The sequence below is a fragment of the Elaeis guineensis genome, chromosome 8 (genome assembly GCF_000442705.2).
Source record: "Elaeis guineensis isolate ETL-2024a chromosome 8, EG11, whole genome shotgun sequence".
In the NCBI taxonomy this organism is placed as follows: Eukaryota; Viridiplantae; Streptophyta; class Magnoliopsida; order Arecales; family Arecaceae; genus Elaeis; species Elaeis guineensis.
The window spans coordinates 24,921,109-24,936,449 of record NC_026000.2 but is presented as its reverse complement, the minus strand read 5'-3'; the positions used below and the strand labels follow the sequence as shown (position 1 = coordinate 24,936,449).

At 36.3% G+C, this 15,341-nt stretch overlaps 1 protein-coding gene across 1 annotated transcript; it reads left to right on the top strand.

The window, feature by feature from the left end:
- Positions 1–2,529: 2,529 nt before the first annotated feature.
- On the top strand, positions 2,530–14,526 carry LOC105036633 (uncharacterized). The gene is made up of 15 exons (XM_073261923.1): positions 2,530–2,764; positions 3,388–4,028; positions 4,143–4,455; positions 4,845–4,991; positions 5,105–5,193; positions 5,285–5,377; positions 9,717–9,843; positions 10,582–10,646; positions 10,722–10,893; positions 11,610–11,804; positions 11,912–11,959; positions 12,117–12,263; positions 13,109–13,191; positions 13,918–14,033; positions 14,156–14,526. The coding sequence occupies exons 2-15, from the start codon at positions 3,448–3,450 to the stop codon at positions 14,236–14,238; spliced, it is 2,259 nt and encodes a 752-aa protein (XP_073118024.1). The 5' UTR covers positions 2,530–2,764; positions 3,388–3,447; the 3' UTR covers positions 14,239–14,526.
- Positions 14,527–15,341: the final 815 nt, after the last annotated feature.

Below are 15,341 nucleotides of genomic sequence, written 5' to 3'. Positions count from 1 at the left end.
TTTGTGCTTGGGACAGTATATCTTGATAGTAGTATTACTATGAGACTTTACACTAGCATGCACTACCCATTTATATCTGGGCTTATAAACAACCCTTAATCTGTCTCTCTCACTCTTTTTAAATCTAATTCTATCCCCATTTTTCGCCACTTGGCTATTGCATCTTTCAATTTATGGATACTCCTAAATATCATGTACAAGATAAATTGAGAGTTCTCGACATCAACATCAAGTACAAAATCATGCCTTGGATCCTTTTCATCGTATGAACCCTTAAAATTCCATAGCTGCTCACTAGGTGCAAAATCAGAATGCACATCCTTTTCTGCCACTAGCTGCTCATACCAATCAACCCCTCTTACAAGATCATCCCCTCCAAATTCCTCTTACACCTTATGATCCACATATGTATAATAGAGTTATCATCTTCATCATTGACATTACTAGATTGGTAGCCCACTTCATTATCACTATCACCCATGACATAATTGTCATCTTTTATAGAGTCATCCTCATCCATATCACCTAGGTATCCATCCTCATAATTATCTTTCTCATCATCACAATGATATTGCTGCTTCTCCCCTAAATTATCCTCTTGATGCTCCACATCCTCATCCCTCACACTCTCTACTTGGTGTACATCTACTTCATCTTTATCTGCTATATAAATAATAGGATAATTAACCACATCGTTGATTGGAGGGTTAGGAGATTCTTTTTCATCTTGTTCAATCATTTTAGCCTTTTTTAAAGGAATACTAGGTTTATTTTTAATATAGATTTCCACATCTCTTCTATATGGAATGTGGGAACACTTATTAACTACATCGTATTTATCTTCAAAGCCACTAAACCATTGTCTAAATCTTTTCCTGAAATCAGTAAGTTATTGACCCCCACTCTCCTAACTATTCCATCATAACATCTATATCTAATAAAGATAGCTCATCAGAGTTATTGTAATCCCAACAATCAACTATACTATCTACATATTTTTTGCTTAGTTCATCGACAAATAACCATCATAATGGAACTATATTGCAAAATAATTATAATCATGATAGAGGTCTATATAATAATACAAAAATAATAAGCTTAGTTAGTAAAAAATATAATAATAGAGATATAAAAAAATAATATAATATGATACAGAGAGCACATAAAATATAGTAATTCTAAACTCAAGAACATACTACCAAGTTTAACATACATGCCATACAAAGTTCAATAACATGGTGTTTAATAAAAAAGAAATGCACATTGTTAAACTATAACACGACATAGCAATTAGGATTAAATAATCAGAGCAAAAATAGGATAAAGATGTAAACAATCAGAATAATGATGGGCTAAAGATTTAAATAATTAGGCAATAAGATACTACAAAGGGTCTAAAACTTCAAAAGGATTACACAATAAAGGAGAATATTTTTGAAAATCAAAATAGATAAAACATCCAAACCATCGAACGAAAATGGAAGAACTCTCCGAACAATGATAGAAAAAATTGAAGCACATACCATAAGCTAACCTTTCTCATTGCTTTCTACTTTCCATTGCTGATTATCGTTTCTCAATCAAATTTACGCTCTCCCGCTTCACCTTTCTAACAAAAAACCTTAACCTTTCCCTCTGATTTTATTAAAAAATACAAGAATTATTTTAGAAATGTCACGTATGACATCTGATAAGGCACGTGCATTATCGCATGTATCACATTGTGTTGCTTTTTTTACGACTAAGCGATCATGAGACCATATTATAAACGGATACATAAAGTTTAGAGTCGAATTGTAAGAAATTAAAATTCAAAATTTATGTTGAATTGGGCGGTAAACATCAGAGTTTTTTCTTATGAAGTTTAACCTATAAAATATAATACTGATTAATTTAAAATTTGATAAAAGAAATATATTATTAAATTATAATTTATTTGGCAAGAATAAAATTGGTTAATCAAATGGATGAGTAAGAGATAATTGGACTAATCTCATCGTGTAAATAATTTATACTAGCTTACCTGCAGGATAGCTGACATGCGTTAATGATGTCGAACCTTTAACAGCTTGATCAAATGAATCAATTAGCTTTGATCAAATGCCCTAAAAATGGTTGACCCGTGCATTTCCTATCATCCGTCCCCATCCGTGCACAAGTAGTTGTCTGGCCGCTGTGGCTCGCAGCATCGCTGGGAGAAATGAACGTCTGAATATTCTCTTGCTTTACTATGCACACCCTGATCTTCCTTAAACATACACAAGGCCCACTGTCTGCTTTCAGTCTCACGTTGCGAAGCAGAAAAGCAATCCGAGTACACAAACCAAAGGAAAGAGCACAAATATCAAACAACGGTCTAAGGGCGGCACCGATTCGACGGCCAAGATCAGGCCCACCTTTCTTCCCAACAGGAAGGAGAGAGGTGCTTCCCATTTCCCTGCATCCCGGGCTCCCCGTCGCCTCCTCTCCCGTTAATTAAATATAAATAGACGGAGAACAATCGCAACTCTCGTTTTCCTCCTTCGTCCAATTTTTTTCCACTACGTCTTCTAAAAAACCCTAAACCCTCCATCTCCACTCCCCTCCTGCTCCCCCTCCCTTCTTCGTCTCCTCGATCTCTTCCAATATAGATAAAAATCCCGCCGGAATTCGTGGAGCTCGAATCCGTTGCCTCGTTCGCGTAATTCGTCTCGAGCGATTTGATTGTCGGGTTGGAACCCAAATCTGGAGGGAAATACGAGAAGGAAGCGGAGCTTTAGCCTAGGTGTGTTGTTTTCTTGCACGCTTTTTTTGGTGATTGCTTTGCTTCGACTTGTTCGATAACTGTCCTCGGTTTTGGTTTGGAATGTTTGATCGGGATATGGTGATTGTTTAGATGTTTGGAAACCCTAGAAGCTGTTATAGGGAACTCTCCGGAACTTCAATTTTGATCTTTGTTTTGTATGTTCGCTATTGGTCTCTGCTGTTTTTCTTTTTCTTTTTCTTTATTATATTTCTACGTTTCAATTTGTATAGAACAGGACGTTCGAGACAGTTGATAGGACCGAAAAATTCCTTTTTTTACCTTTTTTTAATTCCCTAGGCCTATAAATAGCACTCTTATTTAATCTAAATTTTGTAATTGTTCTTTATAAGAGTAACTGTTGTGTAATTCATAAATTAATGACTGAATTTAGTGTTTTGATGTCGGAGTATATGCTCGTGTGTTGGAAAAAATTATCATTTTATTTTATTATTTTTTGCATTTGAGAACCGCTTGTGAAAAATTATTGAGTTTGATGATGGACATATATCGTTGAATAACACTTAGAAATCTGTTTCGTTTCGTTTTATGCTTCTTGTCTGTAATCTGTTTGTTAAGGTTCTGATGAGAAGTGGTTGGTTCAGGGGGTGCTTGGAGAGTTATGAACATAGTCTTCCCTTACAGAAAGGGGGAGGGTATCAAGAATGGCTTCAAGAGCGATTCTCAGCTCAAGAAGATACCTTTCTCGGCATCTGAATGTTCCTGGCCGTTCATGTTGGATTTGCTCAAGTCTTTATAATTCTGATGCAAGGGCTCTGCATCAGTTTCCTGAGCACAGATCTGTAGATACTGAGAGCAGAAGCGAGCGGGAGGGGGTATTTATATCCAAAGAGAATCTCAGGGGTTTATCAGATATTGGGTTTTTTAAGCTCCCTTCCCATGGGATTTCTGTTATCAGTGGCAATTACTGGAGAACAGAGATTGTTCTCCCTTTGGGAGTGAGAGGGTTGACCCCTTCAGTTCGTGCTGCAAGTACTGCTACAGCCAGGCAACCTGAAATGGATGATGGGAACGAGGATAATGAAGACCCGGAACACAAACACAGGAAGGAGGCATCAGCGGAGGAATGTGATCAGGCAGTTGAAGGTCTTAGCACGGCAAAAGCTAAAGCAAAAGCTAAGCAGTTGCAGGAGTCCCAGAGGACTGCCCAGACTATCATAAAGAAGATTTGGGCAAAACTTTTGGGGGTTGGTCCTGCTTTGAGAGCTGTTGCTTCTATGAGCAGGTATTAGCTCTATCCTTTGACCTACTGTCTGTCTGAATTTGAGGCCACATGGAAGTTTTATGATGATAATTTTTCATAATTCTTCTTACCTTTCTTTCCTGTTCTTTTTTCAAGTGCGGATTGGGCCATAAAGTTCCGCCATTGGAAGGATGAATTTGTGTCTGCTCTGCAGCATTACTGGCTAGGTTTAAAACTACTTTGGGCAGATATAAGGATTTCCTCAAGATTACTTGTGAAGCTTGCTGGTGGAAAGAACATCTCCAGAAGAGAACGGCAGCAGCTGACTCGCACCACAGCCGATATCTTCAGACTGGTCCCTTTTGCAGTTTTTATTTTAGTTCCATTTATGGAGTTCTTGTTGCCAGTTTTCCTGAAATTATTTCCCAACATGCTGCCATCTACTTTTCAAGATAAGATGAAAGAACAGGTATGCATTCCAAGTTTTTCCATGGTGGTTGGAACATTGACTTTGTTATCTACATTTCGAACTTTGATTTGTAAAGATTTCTTGTTTCTGCTAATACCCAGAGGTCAATTTTTGAATTTTTGAGTTATGGATACCGAAAATATACATATTTGAAGAGATCTGCATTATTTATCATGATAAGTTGGAGCATCATCTCATTGAGTGTGTTTACATAAGCTTATTAGCATATTCAAGCAAAACTTTTTCTTTATTTATGGAGTGAGTGAGTGAGTGAGTGTGTGTGCGTGTGTGTGTTATACAGATGGTAATCTGTAATTGATATGTTAGTTCTTATGCTTCTTAAGGAGGAAATTCAACCTTACTACTTTCTGGTGACAAATAACCTGTAGGAAGCTTTAAAAAGGCGACTCAAAGCAAGAATAGAGTATGCCAAGTTTTTGCAGGATACAGTGAAAGAAATGGCAAAGGAAATCAAAAACTCACATAGTGGAGAAATTAAACAGACTGCAGAAGATCTCGATGAGTTCTTGAACAAGGTAATGTTTTTGTTGACGAAATTTCTTTGCTGCATTATATCATAAGCATGTGCTATTTGGTTTCTTCTGTTTTCTTTTTAGTATAATGATTATTGGAATTAAATTCTTAATAGGTTAGGACTGGTGCACGAGTTTCGAATGACGAAATTTTAAGTTTCGCAAAGTTGTTTAATGATGAGCTGACTCTGGATAATATCAGCAGGTCGCAATTACAATGATCACTATATAATAGAAGCACGTATTTCATTTACATATGTGTGTCATTATATGCTGATTTATCAGTATGTGTGCAGGCCAAGATTGGTCAATATGTGTAAATACATGGGAATCCCGCCTTATGGAACAGATAATTATTTGCGGTTTATGCTTCGAAGAAAATTACGCTGGTAGGTTTTATGAGTTTTATAGTTCATGGAAATACATCATCTTAAACTTTTTATTCAGTTCAGCAGCTAATCGGTGGGAGGTTCTAGATATTAGTTTCAAATAATGGCCTGGTGATATCCTTTTCTTTTATCTTTTTATTATGTTATATGGATTTCCATAAAAATTGGATGCTATCTTAGTCAAACTTCCACCTTGTGATTAGCAAAAAAAAAAAAAAAAGAAAAAAAAATCTAGCAGAAAAGCCCATTGGGATATTGTACTTGAATTTGGTGTGGCAAGGTTTGGCAAGCATATGAAAAGGATATTGTACTTGAATTTGGTTTGGTAAGGTTTGGCAATCATCAATATTGCAATCTAGTGTTTCGTTTGCTGGCAGTGTCCATGTAGTTCTTCGTCATTCCATTTATTATTGTATTCCATATATTTTTATGGTAGAGCTAATATGTGGGCACCCACACGACAACACAAGGTCGGTCCAAACTAGATGATTCGGACCTAGCACCAATGACCTAATCCATTGGATGTTATCTGCTATCTCTGCATACTGTCAAGAAATCATGTGATTTAGAAATCCCTAGCCTATATATCCAGTGGTTAAAAATATGCATTGTTTGTGTTGTTTAAACTATCTATTTTTGACAACTAGATGCATAAGTGATGTATATGTTAGGGATTTCCAAATCACATGACTTTTTTTACTCTAAGCAATTTAGAGATAATAGATCACATCTAATAGCTTGGATAATCAGTGCCGAGACCTGGGCGTTTGATCGAAACCAACGTCAATAGGGTTGTTGTGTGGGAACCCACATATTAGCTCTACTCATTACACACATTATCCACTGGTCTTTACCATGCTATCTTTTTATTTGAAGTTTGTTATGAAGGAAGACACAATCAATGTGATTGACATAAACAACTTTTCAACTTCACTGTGGGATTAATATTACATTTAAGATTTAATGAACTTAAGATCAAGGCATAATGATTATTTTGGTTTTTGTAATGTATAGATATTCTAGAATCATGCTGCGTGGAACACCTTTTGGAGGCTACTACTGGCTTCTTGTGCCTAGCAGTGACAGTTTGGCTACCTCCATGAAGCTTGAGTAATCCATTTGATAAGACTGGCATTCTGATAAATTATAATCTCTTATTGAATTAGTGAAACTTCTCCCTTGAATTTAGAAAATGTTTTCTCAGTTTTAGTAAAACTTTTCTTTCATCATATTTTAAACTAGCAAACGGGCACATGAAATGCATGTCTTAGAAAAATAGGTAAAAAAGCATAGTTATGGACCATTATTGTTACTTTTTTTTTTTTTTTACATCTAAAGTTGTTAAAAATTTATGTGATATGAAAATGGAATGTGTGAAATTGAATAAATAATTCTGAATATGAACCAATAACAAAGAAATTCGAAACAAAGAGGAAACTGATTGTGCTATTCAATTACATTTTCTTTTGTATGATATTGAGATATTTGATTGCATCTTCTTTCCTAATTTTTTGTTATTTTGATTTATTTTCTTTCGTAATATATTGTAACATTTTTTAAATTTTTTCTTTACATTCTTGGGCATGAGTGACATTTTAGAACTGAGGAAATGTACTCTCATCCAAAAAGTTGACTGAAGAAATGGAGAAGATTTTTAAATTATCTCTTTTTAATATGTTATGCACTATGATTATTGTCCTTCTTTAAATGATTATGCAAAATAAGAAAACTTATCTTTGATAAGATCTCTGAAGATATAATTGCTGTTACTTGAATTGACATAAAGCTAATCAACTTTATTCCCATTTTCTGAATATTCTATCATACTATCTTGTGATATGTCTACTGCAGATTTGCAGCCATGCATTCATGTTGATATGACATATATTGGAAAATCTTCTTTTGAAAGTGGGGACAAGTGACATCAATTTAGGAAGATGGAGTACCTGAGAGTAATGAAAAGAATCATGAAGCAACCGAAATATGTGGGAATGCAATCAAAGTGGGGAAGTAAATTGATTTTTGATATTGATTTTGGAAAGATCAAATTATCCATAAAAACTAGAAAGGAGGCCATAAGAGTTTAAGTAGATTAGTGAGTTCTAAAAAGTAGAATAGTTGAGTTCTAAGGGGTTTTTGATTGGTTTAAATTGAATCTGGTGGTTTGTTGAGTGAGGGTAGTGAGTGCACTTTCCTTTTGATAAAAAGTTAACTGATGGTATATAGAGTTTAACATATAAATTGTGCTTGGTGATTTACTATAACTCTCCATGCTATAGTGTCTGTGCTGATTTACTACTTGCACAGCAATAACTAAATGTATTACTTATGTAGCTCACTTGCATAGAGAGAGAACTTACTTCTATCATCTATGGATGTTGCATTTAAGTTCTTTTGGCACTTATAGTTGATATGAGGGTTGTAAGTCGGATCTATGGTAAAACTAGAAAGATAAACTTATACGAGGAAACCAGGGGACACCATAAAAGTAGTAATTTCAACTGAGGATGAAGTTTCGAAATATAATCGAGGTGATTTGGGGATTTTCCCATTATAGTCTTTAGGAGGCATTAGCAGAAAAGAGGGCATAAGTGCATGGGTAGGATTAACATAGTAGATGAAAGTGGTGCAAAATGTTTTGAAGAGACTTGATCTTGTGATAGCCTTGAATTCTACTAGAACTAAATTGCAAAAAGGATTTTGAAGATCTGACTAAGTATCTGGGACTGGAATACTACTAATGTAGGGTTTAGAAAAGAGAATAGATTAAATAGCAAGGATCACTTTGCTGGAACCAGGGCCCATACCGATTGCTTAGCAGCATGGTTTGGTATACCCTCATGTTGTTCTATGCCAAGCAGGGGAGAGGGAAAATGGGAGAGAGGAAGAGAAAGAGAGGGGGGGGAGAGAGAGAGAGAGAGAGGGGGAGAACACCAAAGGAGTGTGGTGGAGCGTGGCCTATCACAACGAAGAGGGCAAGGGAGAAGGAGAATGGGAGAGTGGAAGAGAGAGAGAGAGGGGGAGGGAGGAGGAGGAAGAGGGAGAGAGGGAGGGAGAGATGGAGGGTGGAGAATGGTCGATGGAGGGCCGTGGAGGACTGGAGAGGGATGTGGAGGGGCAGAGGAGGGACTCCGCACTCCAGTTCTTTTGTTTCATTCAAAACAAATGTCCTGGATGGGGGCCTTTTTAATTTTGAAGAATTTAAGTGAAGTCGGCAAACCCTTTCCTCTCTCCATCTCCCTTCCTCCCTCTCTCTCTTTTCCTTCTTTCCTTCTCTCTCTCCTCTTCCTTGCCGATTTCTCAATTTAAACACCAAAACTGTCTCGAGCCACCATCAATATGACTCAGTACGCCCCAAACGAGGTGGCTCAGCATGTTTCCACCGACTTGCTGAATAGTACAGATAAAAGTGGTAAATAGTTTTTCTAGTAACATTTGCATTATGCATTTGACCTTATGTTTTATTTAGTTGTTCCTTTCCTTGCACTTATTTTTCTCCAGGGCCCATTGCCCCTCTCCCTAGCCTTTTGGATATGCTCCAACTTACCTGTTGGCTTGAGCTAGAACTTGTAGCATGTTTGTTTTGTTTGAAGAGCCATTCAATGATATAAGGCTTGGTTTTGTTGTCAGTTAAGAAGAATGATGTGTTAAGATTGATTGCTTTTAAAGACTGTAATGAAATGATTTGCGATTTTGGAAGCTCCCACCCCTAGATAGAGAGAGAGAGAGAGAGAGAGAGAGAGAGAGTATTGATTTCAATTGAGGCAATCAAAAATTTATGAAGCTGGAAAGAAATAAACTATCTTGTGGGGTATATAGCAACAAGTTTCAATACTGGATGCAGAATTACTTTTGACAAGCAATAAATCAAAATGGGCAGATTCTGCAGTTTTGGAGGACTATTGAAGATAGCATATACTTCAGAAAATTGAAATGGGGTATGCAGAAGGCATGCCTTGGGAAACAATGGAGCCCTTTGAAAATTTAGAATTTACATGATGATTCAGGTATAAGACTAACTAGTGGGACCTAGCTGTATATATACTTCCTGTATATTTGCTTCCTTTTTGCAATCTTAAAGTGGCACAGTTTGCCCACCACCAACCCTTTTGCATGGAAGGCTTTGTCGAGGCATCTTTCATGTCAATTTTTTTTATCATGTATCTGAATTCAGTAATGGCCTTTGCTTTTTTTGCCTTTGTTCTTCTGACTGCATTTTTTTTTATTAATTGCAAATCTCTGTCTAGTATTTTTTTTTTTTCAAAGTTTATCAGTATTATCATGGCGTTACATTGAAGGCTGCGTTGCAGAAGCAGTAACTTTTTCTCTGTTTGGGCAGGATAAAAAATGATGATATATTGATTCAGGCAGAGGGTGTAGAGTCTCTTTCAGATGATGAACTTAGGCAAGCTTGTAGGGATCGTGGCCACCTGGGCTTGCTTTCGATAGATGAGATGCGCCAACAGGTTTACAACAATTGATAGTGTTATTGAATTTCCTAAATGATTGACCCGGTTATAAACAATTTTTGTTTTAAAAAACGAAAAGAAAATCTTGTAGCCATATTGTATGGGGAGTTTTTTAAAATTTCTTCCCTTTTCTTTTATTGCACATGCTATTGGAAATAAATTGCAGATGCAGAAAATTCTTAGGCTGCATTTGGAAGGGAGTAAAAGTTATTTAACCCAGTTATTCCACTCTTTTTAATCCAAAAACTCCAGCCAAACACTCATTGGAGCATTTGTGTTAAACCACTTTTCAAAAGACCAAACAGGTATTTCTATAAGTTAGTACACAACTTTTTGCCTTCCAAATCCATTTACCCCTCTTAACTCAGGAATAAATTACTTTACTTACTCTACCATGCAGAATGGAGGAATTTGCGGCAAATGCAACCTTAGTTATTAATCATTTATTCTTCATCTTTACACATTGATTTGCTGTTTTAATCCTTATCACTTATATATCAGATTCTGATCAGCAATTGATTTTGTTCCTGAAATTATCCTCTTTATTCTTAATAGCATTTGTAGAATCCACGATATGGATCTTGAAGTTTCCAAATTTGAGATTGATTTATTGAAATAATTTACCCAGCCCTTTCTTAGTCTGGATTGATCCACTCATCTGTGGAATTATATTTAAAGTTCTTTAATTTTAGTCAAATGTACTAGAAAGCTTACTCTTTCAGTGTTTTTATGTAGCTTCATGACTGGTTGGATTTGTCACTCAACCACTCAGTGCCATCTTCTCTCCTGATACTTTCTAGGTAATTTATTCATCATATATTTTTTTTAAAAATAATTGTTGATTTCTCCTGATCAGTTTTGATGCCATTTGTTAGAGCCTTCACTGTTTCTGGAAAGATGAGGCCTGAGGAGGCTGTTGTAGCTACACTATCATCTCTACCTGATGAGGTTGTGGATACTGTTGGTACTGGTTTGCCATCTGAAGATGCTGTTTCAGAAAGGAGGAGGAAATTGGATTACCTTCAAATGCAAGAAAAACTGATCAAGGTACAATATGATGTTTTTTTTTTTTTTTTTTCATCTTTCTTTATCATTAGCCAATTCGTTTAGTATCTGTAGAGGGAAAAGTCATAATTAATTTTTAAATTTATTCAATTGATTAGTGTTTCACTTGGCTCTAGACCCTTACAAAGGTAATCTTAGAACATTGTTCCTCGTTGCATAAGCTTGTAGTGCATAATGATTAAATTAATTGCAGGGCCCCCTCTTGCTCACGTTTTTCATTTTAAGAATTAAGAACAAGTTTGACATCAGTTTGACATGGTCTTGATCTGCTTAATACTTCCCTTGGCCTAATAGTATGATTGATCCTTGAACCAAGCCTTCTCGCCTTATAGTATGCTCCATATTTTACCTAGCCTTGGTGATTATCAATTGATTTCATTAGCAAGCCAGTGTTTTTATAGATGTATCTACGAAAACATGTTTCTGTGCATTGAATGATTAAGTTTCTTAGAGTACATTTTCATATGAATCTGTATTATCTTACATTATTTTCCTCATTTTTTTCTGCAACTGCCAAATTCTATTCTTTCTGCAGTAGAAGTTCATTTGTGAAACATTAGTTTTTTTAATGAGTGCAAATATGAATATGTTGGCTGCCTCCATCATCTTGTTTTAATGATTTTAATTCTACCCATCTATGCAAACCCTTGCATCTCAGTGTGCATGCTACAAATCTTTATGTTTTGGTGTTTATGTAGGAGGAAGAAAGGGAACAAGAGAGGGAGGAGAAAGCTAAGATGGAACCTAGGTTTGGCGAGGAGGATGTGGCTCTTAAGGAGTTAACAGTTCCTTCCACAAGGGAAGCAGAGGAGCTGGCAAGAATGAAAGCACTAGATAAAAGAGAAGATTTCTGTAAAATCAGCCGAGCATTAGCTGTTCTAGCTTCAGCATCAGTAAAGCCTGACATGAATCTCTCTTTTATCAAGTTTTAGCTGTCCTTATATTTAAGATGATGCTATAAACGAAACTTACATATTGCTTTTCCACTAACCCTTGCCAGTCAGTCAGCAGGGAGCGTCAAGAGTTCTTGAGTCTTGTTAACAAAGAGGTACATTTCATTTTTATTCATGAATATTGCTACTTTGTTGCATCTTAATTTGACTCGTCTGGCTTACTTTATTTTGTCAAGGTAGATTATAAGCATTTATTGCAAGAAGCTCTCTTATCTTTCTGATATGACTGGTGAACCATGTTTACCACTGCAGATAGAAATGTACAATACCATGCTGGAGAAGGCAGGTGCTGAACAGGAAGAAGAAGCTAAGAAAGCATACATAGCAGCTAGGGAGAAGGCTGACCAAGATTCTGAAGCAGCTGCAGAAGACATGATTTCATCAGCACTCATAAACAAGGTAAGATTTCTTAATGCTTGCAGAGCTCATCTCCTGTTTACTCTGGTTGTAGTTTGAGACCTAACTAAACAGGATTAACATTCCCTTTTAGGGTCTGTTTGGGAAGTCCTACCAGATCCTGCCTCTCTTTTAGGCCCTATTTGGGAAAATCCTGCCAGATCCGTTGGATCCGGCAGTCCAGCAGGATGGGCCGAAGAGAAGGATAGAGCAGGAGATGGGGAGAGAGAGCATGGGAAGTTGTGGGATCTGATCTGCACCAGATGAAAAGAAAGACCTCAAGAGGTCCTTTTTTTTATCCCACAGGGATTGAACCACCACCCCTCAGTCCCGCACTCTCCATCTTCTTTATATTTCTCCATCCCATCCTCCCCACCTGTATGCTCTTCTCTGCCTGTCCCACCAAATCTGATGGGATTTTGCCAAACAAGCCCTAAATGTTTTCATTCCTGTTGAGTTTGTGCAAATGTGCACCATGTTTACCTTGCACCAATCATCCGTAATGTGTGTCTTTGTGCATTTGTTAATCTTCTTTTACTCTCTCTGTAGAATTAAGTGCATGGCAATACACCAGTTACTAATCCATTTGTGCTCAGCACTTTTTTTATTTTTAGGAACTTCATTTTAAGCGATATAATTGCCATAAACAATTAGTAACCACTTTTTTTGACTCTTTTTAGTTGCATTTAAATGTTACAGTGATAATATTTCTTGAAAGATCATAGTATTTTATTTTATGGCGGAAATTAATAAAGTGGTGCATGAGTTTATGTGTATTCTCATCTGGAATTTTCTTCCTTTTTCTACTTGACTTTTTTTTTCATTAATGCCATTTTGCTGCATTTCAGGTTGATGCCATGCTCCAAAAGCTTGAAAAGGAGATCGATAATGTAGATGCCATAATTGGTAACCACTGGCAGTTACTGGACAGGTAATTATTGTTTGCTAATTTGTTTTTGCATGATTTCTGTGTTTAAGTTCGAAAATTGTTTTTTTCTTTTTTTTTTTCATTTTTTTAGTGGATCCTAGTGGCATTTAATATTTACAACAACTTATTGATGATCAGCATTGTGATAACCCACCATTCATTTTTACATGCCTATTTCTTTTGTCCTAAGGAACTTCTCTAAATCCTTTGGTCCTTGCTGTTCAAGATCCTCCATTCAGTAGGCCTGCTGGCTGAAACTATTCAAATTTCAAGACAGCTGTAGTCAATCATTTTTTGACACATCGGAGACAACTGCCCCACCCTGAGTCCTCTCTCTCTCTCTCTCTCGCGCGCCCCCCCCCCCCTTCACAATAGCTATGCAGCTGTCTTGAAATTTGAATATAGTTTCAACCAGCAGGCCTACTAAATGGAGGAACTTGAACAACAAGATGGAACAAGGATTTAGAGAAGTTGGTTAGGACAAAAGAAATGGGCAAATAGACATGAATGGTGCGTTAGCATTCACAGTGCTGATCATCAATACTTCGTTGTAAATATTAAATGCCACCTGCATCCACTAAAAAATTGAAAAAAAAAAATCCACTTTTTTCTGATTTTCCAGGTTGACATCCTTATAGTTTCCTATGTTTGGGATGGAGTTGATGGTTTTCTAATTCCTAATTTGAAATTTCTCACTCTATGAATTATTCTCTATTGCTGCTGTTGTAGAGATCATGATGGGAAAGTGACGCCAGAAGAGTTGGCAGCTGCGGCCATGTACTTAAAAGACACCTTAGACAGGACTGGTGTTCAAGAACTCATCAGCAACCTTTCCAGAGATAGAGGTTAACAGCTGAATCTTTACCGAACTTTTCACCATTGCATTTAACTTGTTTTCCATTGCTGAACTTCTGAGTTCTAACAATATATTTATCATTTTTTCTGCTTCTAAATTCTGTTTTGATAGAAGGGAAAATTCTTGTTGAAGACGTAGTCAAGTTAGGCAGTCAAACCGATGATGCCAATCCAGATGAAGCAGAATGCAGGTAGTTTGTAATACAATTGTAATTTCTTATATAGTTATCAATTAACCCATTTTTTCTGGGTTGCAAAATTTTGGTGGCCTGGTCAATGTAACCTATGTATTATGGATATATGGGCTAGCAATGTCCCGATGGATGTTGTCTGTATCAGTTTATATTTTTGTGCTTTTGGCCATGTCCACTTTAGTGATCTACTATGATGTATGTTGTCAAGCCTTGTTTGGCAACCTATGGATTATTTGTGCAATGAATAAACTGCTGCTGAGTGCACAGCGTAGTGCAATACTTGAAGTAACTTATTTGGCTTTCCCACTGCAGGAGATTGCATAATTAGACGCTTTTGTATATAAATTACAGGTTACCTGTCTTCAGTATGTTTTTAACGTACGTGAGTTTCCTTGCAGCAACCGGACAATAATGCATCAAGTGGTCAAAAAATTATACAGCTTAAATAACATGAAATAATTCATATATTTTTATCATGCATAGATTGAGGTTCTCCAAATTATATATTCATGAGGACAATGGTTGGATCATTAATATAGGATCTCATCATCTAAATCTGACCAAATTTATGTAGATCTTTACTCAATTGGATCCTAGTCTACCTATATATATAATTTTTAAAATGTTTTATATTCATACACAAAATGACATGCCGATGTTTCATTTTCTTGATGGATAAACAAAAAGTTAAGCATTGTTCAAATAACTTGTTTCAAAGAATTTTTAAAATGAATAATAGTACCATAATTTAGTGAATATCTTTTTAGAGAGAAAAATCAGGTTTCCCTATGGTTACTTTTCACGAGGAATGGAACTGTAACAAACTACAGGTAGCTTTAAGAGAAGGAAATAAAATAAAATTTATCCATGAAACAAGGCAACTTCAAAGAAGAAACGTAGCTCCATTCTATCCAGATTCTTGAAATGTCCCTGATAAGGTCATTGCGAGATTTAGTTCTGCTATTGAAAATTCTATCATTTCACTTGAGCCAAATCTTTCCCAATTAAATAACCATGGAACGCAAACTCCGCCCAGGCTTGAAATCTTTAGGATTGGACTTACATTCCATGGCTAAATAATTGATCCTGTCAAGAAAGAAGTAT